The sequence below is a fragment of the Panthera uncia genome, chromosome D4 (genome assembly GCF_023721935.1).
Source record: "Panthera uncia isolate 11264 chromosome D4, Puncia_PCG_1.0, whole genome shotgun sequence".
Taxonomy (NCBI): Eukaryota; Metazoa; Chordata; class Mammalia; order Carnivora; family Felidae; genus Panthera; species Panthera uncia.
The window spans coordinates 71,520,595-71,529,325 of record NC_064807.1 but is presented as its reverse complement, the minus strand read 5'-3'; the positions used below and the strand labels follow the sequence as shown (position 1 = coordinate 71,529,325).

General features: G+C 56.0%; 1 protein-coding gene across 8 annotated transcripts in view; it reads right to left on the bottom strand.

Annotated features, from left to right (window-relative positions):
- Nucleotides 1–408: 408 nt before the first annotated feature.
- The window catches only part of RGS3 (regulator of G protein signaling 3), a 140,349-nt gene continuing 132,026 nt past the window's right edge, over nucleotides 409–8,731 (bottom strand). For 7 of the 8 annotated variants that reach the window (XM_049627652.1, XM_049627655.1, XM_049627665.1 and 4 more), the window contains 5 exons: nucleotides 7,504–7,568; nucleotides 3,660–3,761; nucleotides 3,188–3,249; nucleotides 2,409–2,575; nucleotides 409–1,350 (listed from right to left, as the gene is read on the bottom strand). In XM_049627652.1, the coding sequence (XP_049483609.1) occupies nucleotides 1,165–1,350; nucleotides 2,409–2,575; nucleotides 3,188–3,249; nucleotides 3,660–3,761; nucleotides 7,504–7,568 (582 nt within the window). In that variant the 3' untranslated portion in view covers nucleotides 409–1,164. Of the gene's footprint in view, nucleotides 1,351–2,408; nucleotides 2,576–3,187; nucleotides 3,250–3,659; nucleotides 3,762–3,860; nucleotides 4,055–7,503; nucleotides 7,569–8,731 lie in introns of those variants that run through there. The other variant, XM_049627727.1, reaches the window with a different exon arrangement.

Sequence of the window (8,731 nt, the reverse complement as noted above, 5' to 3'; positions counted from 1 at the left end):
CAGTTGGTGGCCAGGCTAGGACTCCACTCTGTGGCGAGTAGAGGACAGCAATCCAGAGTACAGGTTTTATAGCCAGCTGGGCCCACGCAGAACCGTCTGCCACTTGCCAGCTGTGTGACCTTGGACAAGTCACCCCACCTGCCTGTGCTTCAGTCTCCTCATCTATGAAATGGGCATAACCCTCACCTCCCAGGCTTGTGGAGAAGATGAGATGGTAAACAGGACAAGCACGGCCGAGTGTCCGGCCCAGGGAGGCACCCTGTCAGGGAGGGGCAATCACCGGTGTATCGTGTATATGGCTCTGGGATGGGAGGCGGGTGATGGCGAGATAGAAGCCGTTCTGACCCTCCCAGCCCCAGTGACCCTGGGAAAGCTCAAACCCGGGAACACCCAGAAAGGGTCAAGAACGAGAAATAACACAGGCCTTTTATTTGCTCCAGAACTTGGCTGCTGTGTAGTCTGAGGGTGCCACGCCTTCCCAGAGCCCCTGAGGGACACCTCACGCAGCAGGTGCTGGATTTCTGTGCGAGGTCACACGGCGGCACCCACCCCTCCAGGCCTCATCAGTCCGGAAGACCCAGCTGCCACCACTGGTGCCCGAAACTGGAAAGTGGGGTCCACCCTCTCTGCAAGGTGGCTTTTCACAAGGCATTGGTTAAAATATTGCACTTGTAAATTAGGAACACTGATGAGGCAAAAATTTCCTATTACAGGACAACGTGCCAAGCATCCGACTACTGTTTAAATAAATAAAACTCAAGGTGAGGGTCTCAGCTGCAGCCCCAGTGGCCCCTAAGGAGAGCGCTGGAGCCCACAGCCAGGCCCCCTGCCCCATCAGCCAGTTCTTTAAGGAACTTGGTCAATGCTGAGTCTTTGCAGCACAGAGCAGCAGCTCCGGATCTGGTTCAGCCATGGCCCCTGACCTGCCAGGGCCCTTGGGCCCCCTCGTACCGGGGCAGTGAGGACCCAACGGGGCCGGTCCTTCTTCTCCTCCAGTGGCCTGGGCCTCTCTCGGTCCAGGCCTCTCGTCTGAATGTCCGTCTGTCCGTCCGGAGACACAGCCTCCGGGGGCTTGCTTGCCCCCTCCGTCGCAGGGGGAGAGAGGCAGGTGGGAAGGGGGCCCAGCCCGCCTGATGTGAACACCGAGCTCTACTCTGGCAGCCCCTAAAGCGGGGGACTCATCTTCTTCTGGTTAATGAGGTCCAGGTAGAGGTCGGAGCGGAGGAAGCGCGGATACGAGTCCTTTTCCATGAGCCCGAAGATCCGCTTCTGCGCCAGATCGAAGCAGCCCCGGGTCACGCTCTGGAGGTTGTCCTTGGTGTGCTCCCGTGTGTAGGAGTCCAGGTTTACCTGCGGAGGCGGAGGGCAGTGCGCTCAGGTCTACCTGCAGGGGGGCGATCCTGGGGGCGGAGGGCCAGGAACGTGACCTACCCAGCCTCTCACCTCCGAGCCCCTCTGCTCCACGTCTTAAGGCTCAGAGTGGAGGCCCTCAGGTCAGCGATTCAAGTCGTGGCTCGGTCACTCATTGTAGGGCTGGTAGTGTATAGCGCCTGCGGACACCCCCTCTAAGTTCCGACTGCCTGGTTCGAATCCCGGCAGCGCCACACCTAGGTGTGTGACCCTGAGCGAGTCATCTAAGTGCTCTGAGTCCCGTTGACTCGTCTGCAGGCTAGGAAGAACAGTCTGTCCCTCAAAGAGCATTGAAGACTAAGCAAGGTCATCCATGCTGAATAGATATGGATTAAATCGATAGATCGTCCACTGTGACTCTGCACGCAGCATCTAGCACTCAGTCAGCACTCCGTAGGTGTGGGTTACTCTGACTAGGTTCTCTGAGACTGTCTCCTCATTTTTATTTATTTTTTTTTTAATTTTTTTTTTTTAAATTTTTTTTTTCAACGTTTTTTATTTATTTTTGGGACAGAGAGAGACAGAGCATGAACGGGGGAGGGGCATAGAGAGAGGGAGACACAGAATCGGAAACAGGCTCCAGGCTCCGAGCCATCAGCCCAGAGCCTGACGCGGGGCTCGAACTCACGGACCGCGAGATCGTGACCTGGCTGAAGTCGGACGCTTAACCGACTGCGCCACCCAGGCGCCCCTGTCTCCTCATTTTTAAAATGAAGAGAATATTAAACCCATTACAGGTTGTCGTCAGGTTAAATAAAAGAGCACACACATAAAGGGCTTAGCAGGTGCCTGCCACACCGGTGCCTGGGCAGTGACCATTTCTGTTCTTCCCAGGGCCCCTGTCTGCTTCCTCTGCACCCTGGACACATGGTCCCCGAAGGTCACTCTGGCCTCTTCTTCCTGAGCTCCTTGAGGCTGCCAGGTACCTACGATCACTGAGAGGCCACTGGGGATGGGGATGGGGATGGGGATCCTGAGGGCCCGGCCTGAGGCCTTACCTCCTTGCACGCCTGGATCGCAATGTACTCAGCAAAGATCTTCTTGGCCTTGGCTGTCATCTTGGACTGTGACTTGACCTTCTTGAAGTCCTCACATGCCAGCCAGAATTCCAGGTTCTCCTCACTAAACTCGGTGCGAAGGAAGGCCTGGAACACTGCTAACCCATCTGTGAGGAGAAGCCCAGGCCCTTTGTGAGAGGCAGAACCAGCTACTTCTGCCCTCTGGCCACCCAGCTTCCCCTCCAGGGGCCTTTAGGGTGCAGAGCTTAGTAAGATAACCGCTTCCAAGAGCCAGGGGCCCAGGGCCATGGACCACCCCTGCCACTCTGCCTCTCTGGGAGCTTTGGCCAGATGTCTCCCCTGTCTAGTGCCTCAGCTCCCTCATCTGTAGAGTGGGGGTCACGAGTCTATTTCCTGGAGCCCTGCGAGGATCAGAGGGGATCCTGCCCACGAGACGCGGGGCACATTTGGCCCAGCGCAAGCCCTGGGTACGTGGAAATGTTTATTGTTACTCTGGGACTCCGGGTCTGAGCACACAGGTCCCAGTGGCCTCTGGCAGGCAATGCCAGCTCCCGTGGCCAGGGCAGCGCTGGCAGAAGCCGGCGCCGAGGCCAGCCCAAGGGCCTCTCCCGACAGCAGAGGCCCCTAGGGGGACCCAGCAGAGAGAGAAAGGCAACCTCTCTGGGACCAGCCTCAGTCTCTGGGTCTGGGAGAGGAGCAAAGAGAAGAGGGAGGGAGGTAACACCGGGAGGGGAGCAGGCCGGCCGGCCCCCACTTACATTTGTGAAGCAGCAGCTTCTCCAAGGACTCACCCCACTTGAGGGCTTCCTCTGAGGTGGGCCTGAGGGGGGGAGGGAAGGGACACAGTGAGGCACCGGGAGGTTTTGGGGAAGTGGGGTGGCTGGGGCTGGGGGCACTCTGTCGGCTGCCCTCGGGCCGGGCAGTGGCCAGCCCAGCTGAGGAGCCCAGAAGGGGGGCCCACCCCGCTTCCGTGGGCCGACACCACTTCCAGCTCCCACCTCTGTCCCTGCCTGGCTGTCCTTCCCAGAGCAGCTGCTCCGGGTGAGGGCTGCTGCTTGCCAGGTGCCAGGCTCTCTGAGAGAGCCTCCATCCACCCCAGAGCTGGGTCCAGCCAAAAAGCCCTGTGCATTTAAGCCGGCCACCAGCCCTGCTTCCCCGGGGACCAGCGGGGACCAGCGAGTGCCTGAGGGGTCACGGGGGTCGGGGGCGGGGGGGGGGGGGGGGACCTACTTGAATGACTTCACCATTTTGTCCGCCTTGCCCGCAGGTTGGGCCCCAGGGGACTCGTTCCTCCTCCGGAAGATGCCCAGCTTGTTCTTCATGTCCTTGGCTCTGGGGGCAGAAGCAGAGAAGGGGGTCGGTCAGCCTGGCACACTCAGCCCCGGCAAATGCAGGGCGGGAAGGGCGTGCGCTGGGGTGAGAGGCACCTACTCCTTCATCGTGTGCCGCCTCTGGAGGTTCCCGTTGCGCGTGAGGTACATGCCTCGGAGCATCTCCGCGGGGCCCCCCACCTTGGGGCCCGGGGTGGTCCGCGGGGAGCGCCCCCCAGGCTCCTGCCCCCAGGCCTGCGTCCCGGGCGCCGGGCAGCGACGGTACCGCGGGCTGCCGCCAGCCGAGGGAGCGCTCGTTCGCCGCGATCTCGGCCGGAGGACTGGGCTCCCGGGCGCAGGCCGGGCTGGGACTCAGACGGGAGGAGCCAGGAAATGGGAGGGCCCAGGACGGGGAGCGGAAAAAAAAATATCCCTCCCGGCCAACCCTGAGAGGGAGCCGGTGAAAGGGGCATGTGTCTGCAAGGGGCGGCCTCTGGGGCCCGCCCGGCGGAGAGCCAGACCCAGTTATTTGTGACCGGCCTCCCCGTTGCCATGGCAGCGCCAGGGGAAGGAGGAGAAAACAAGTCAGCAAATTGCCGGGAGGGAGGGACGGGAGGCTCTGCCCACCGGGGTGGCTGGACTGGCTATTTTTAGCCAGGAATCATTTTTAGTCTGGCCACTCCCCCAGGAGGCAGCTGGGCAAAGCTGCCGGCAAGAAAGGGGTTAAATGTCCCATGCTCCAGTGTGCCCCCCTTGTCCCTAGACCCCCAGGCACCATCGGTGCCATCGGGCACCTCCAGGAGAAGAGCTCCTGGCAGCTGGCCTCAGCCTCAGTCGTGGGCTTTGGATACAAGCCGCCACCAATATGCACAATGCCCCAAAAGTCTTAGTACAAACTTAAGCTCAAATAACTTCAGATGTACAAATCCTATAAACTTTCAAAAATGTCATTTGGGATTTTAATTTATGTAACTTGTTTAACACACATTCAGTTTTGTGAAATTTGAATGATGAACTTTAACATTTTTCATTTTTGGTCTCTGTCCTTCTAAATATAAAAAATCCTGACTTGAAACCAAAAGTTAAAATGAAGAATGCATTGGCAAAATCACAATGCTACCTAAGCGTAAAAGGAATTTAAATCATTCAACTTTTGTGGCTCAGTCGGTTAAGCGTCCGACTTGGGCTCAGGTCATGATCTCACAGTCTGCGGTTCAAGCCCCGCGTCGGGCTCTGTGCTGACAGCTCAGAGCCTGGAGCCTGCTTCACATGCTGTGTGTGTGTGTGTGTGTGTGTGTCTCCCTCTCTGACCCTTCCTCTCTTTCTCTCTCAAAAATAAGTAAACAGTAAAAAAAAATAATAATTCAACTTTCAGACTGGTGTTTGTAAGCTTGTAGTAATTACATTTCTGCAGTTATTCCAGCTTAAAGTAGCATTAAGGCCTACGGGACACTCTGTGTAAGGCGTTAAGGGAGGTGGTACCCTGTGGAGGTTAAGTGTGAGATTCTGGAGCCACACAGCCTCAGGTTCAAATCCCAGCTCCAGAGGTTACCAACCGTGTGCTCTTTGTCAAGTTACCTGACCTCTCAGAATGTCGAATTTTCTCATCCATCAAAAAGCGATGATTGTAGTACCTACCAGCTGCTTAGGGCTGTAACTGCACGTAGAGTTTTAAGCACATTGCCTAGGGCAAAAATGCTCAGACCAGAGCTGAGGCCCACAGTGTCCTGAGGGTCTGGGGCAGCTGCCCAGGGCTGGGGACGCTGCTCTGGCAGGTCTCAGCCGTGAGCTAAGGCCAAGGAGTCCAGGGATTGGCAGCGTCTGGGCGAGGACTGGGGCCCTCAGCAAACCCGGGTGCCAGCACGTGACTTCCTGGGGCATAGTGCTCTGTCTGACAGGATGGCAGGGCTCAGAGAGGCGCCACGTGTCCCCACGTGGGTCCAGAAGGCAGAATAGGGACCCATAAGAGGAATCTAAAAGAACACTTTCCTCCAATCGGAGCCATGAAGACATGGAAGGGGTGGGCTCTGGGGCCTGGGCTCTCATCTCTAGGGGCTCAAAGACTACCTTGCAGGGCTGCCGTGAACCTCCTTCGGAGCTTCAATAGAGGAGGTTCTGAAGAAAAAATACCTATGTATTTCTATTTCTATTGTTAGCCCCAGCACGCCAGGTTTCAGATCCCCGCTCTACCACTTACTTGCTGCGTGACCTAGGACAAATAACTTAGCTTCTTTCTCCTTCAATTTACTCATTTGTAAGATAGGGTAAGAAAAAAAGGAAACGTAAAATAAAAACAATGGTAAAGAGGGGCGCCTGGGTGGCTCAGTCAGACTTCGGCTCAGGTCATTATCTTGCGGTTCACGAGTTTGAGCTCCGTGTCCGGGCTCTGTGCTAACAGGGTCAGAGCCTGGAGCCTGCTTCACATGCTGTGTTTCCCTCTCTCTCTACCCCTCCTCTGCTTGCACTCTCTCTCTCTCTCTCTCTCTCTCTCTCTCAAAAATAAAATAAAACATTAAGAAATTTTTTTTTAAATACTGGTAAAGATTAAATTAGATAATATATGGAATACACACAGAACAGTGCCTGGCACAATAAATATTAGTTATTTTTGTTGCTATCTCAGATTCTAAGAGTCCTCGATTATGTGAGCTTCAGGCATTCAAAGGCAGAGAGTGCCCACCCCAAAGCAAGGCTAGTGTTGGTGGACCAAGATGGCTCCAGCACCCCCAGGTGACCACCCCTACTGCCCCCTACTGCATCCCCCCCAGGAGCAACACCCACAGTGGCTTTGGTGATACCTGGACCCAATGGTGGGTGCAAAGGGCTATTTTTTGTGCATTTTGCCTTCCCGAGAAGGTGTGACTGTTCCTGGCTGCAGAGTGAGAGAAGCCTACAGTTGCACAGGAACCTGGAGAGGGCAAAGGAGCTGAAAAGAAAGAGTTTCTCGGGTAGTGGACACGAGCCAAAGTGGAGGCCAGGGAAAAGGCTGCCAGAGGCATCTGGGAAGACTCCTGTCTCCTCCCCCAGACCCCACTGGTAAATAATGGTGGGTACTACCAGACCTAGAGGGGAGGGGGGGCTCCTTCTGGGGGCCTCCATGTGACCCACTGCCTTCTCTCCATCCCTCCCCCTAGTCTCCAGGGCTTTGGACCCAGGTGTACAAGGAGGCCCAAGGAGAACGCACATACACCCTGTTCATTTATTTGGCACCTCTAACAAACCTCCAAAACGGAAGTGTAAGGCGAGTGTGACCAGAAAGGCTGGGGAGTGTGGGCTTTGCTACCTAGACCAGCAGCGCCACCTCCTGGTAACTCCCAAGACAGCTAGCATTCAAGGGCTTAGGAGGAAAAGGGGGGAATCCCAGTAAACTGTCGGTTCAGTCCTTTCTCAGAGGCAGCAAAGAACTTGTCAAGGGCACTCAGCCACCGCTTGACTCAGAGGCTGGGCCGGGGCCAGGACAACCTGGCTGGTTGCCTCTGCTTGGCTCCCTGGGGCTTCCAGGTACTGAATCAGCACACTGCATCACTCGCATGAATGCTGAGGGCAGTGCCGGATGCTCAGGACCCTCGTGACCCTACCCTGGGGCCACTGCTAAGTCCTAAGATCCTCTTGTTCACTGGTGTCTGTCTAGGGAAGGACTGGACACAGCCCCTTCTCCCCACCTGGACCCGTGGAGGAGAGGCAAGTTTGAGGATAGAGGAGGAAAAGGGGGTTGGGGAGCCTCCCTGATTGCAAGGTTGAGGATCATGATCTTTGCAACGTACAGGTTTTTGCTCTTTCTCTTCCGAGAGGCTTCATCGTCATCCCCAACTGCGTCAGCCCCACTCATCTGTGGAAGAAAGATAGACACGTTACAGTCTGGGCATCCGAAGGCTGCTGCCTGAGCAAAGACAGGCTCAGGGATCCAAGAGCTCCTGCCAGCCATGCCACCCCTCTCCTGCAAAGCCCCCACCCCTCAGGTGAGGGACAGGGAGACCCATTACTGGGAACAGCCTGTCCATGAAGTACGGTTGGCTTGGCAGATCCCCCAGCCAAAGGCGTCTCCCCCTGGTGCAACTAAGAACCCAGGCTGCAGGGGAGAAGCCAAAGACACAGCCCGAATGGCAGAGCCAGAGACGTGGCGCTTAATCACGGCAGGCAGTAGGGCAGACTGGAGAGCAGGGCTACAGCAGGCGTTCTGCAGTGTGACTCAGCCACTCGCTGTCCCTCTGTGAGCCTCTGCTTCTTAATTTCAAAATTGAGATCATAATGACTAACTCAGGATTCTGAGGTCTGACAGAGACCTGAGATTGGTTGGCAGTGTGTAAAGTGAATTGTTGCACAAGCCTGAGAGAACCACTTTTGCCTTAAAGTTTTCCATGACTCCCCGGTGCCCCTAGGGTAACATTCAGACTCCGTAACATGATGCACAGGGTCTGGGTAGAAAGTTGCATTTTAACATCAGTTACAATTCCTTCAGTTATCTCTCCAGCCTGACCCCAGCTCCGGCAACCTCCTTGACCCTGCCCTCCAGGCAAATGGAATGTCTTCACCTGACCTGCCCTGTCACCTCAGGCGTTGCATGTGCTATACCTTCCATGGGAGACGTTTTTGTGACCCTCCCATCTCCCTTTACTCCCAAGACCCAGCCTCAGGAAAGACTTAGACCTTGGGTAGGCCCCTTAAATGCCTCCTCACCCGGGGAGCACCCTTAGACCAAGGGTGTGCCCCCTGCACACCTTTTGGGGTCCCCATCATATTTGAAATGGCTTTTTCTAAATCTGTCCCCTCTGCTTGACTGTGAGTTCTCAAAAGCAAGCCCTCTGTCCATCTGGATCACCTTCACGGGCCTGGCACACATTTGAAGCACAACAAGTATTTGTCAGGTGAATGAATGAATCAAGAGAAGGAAAGCAGACTGAGAACAATGAGTCTTGAGGCCCTCACTGCCTAAATCACGGCTTGCAACTTTATCCCCCACTGCTCCACTGGGGCCCACACTTCGCACCCCCC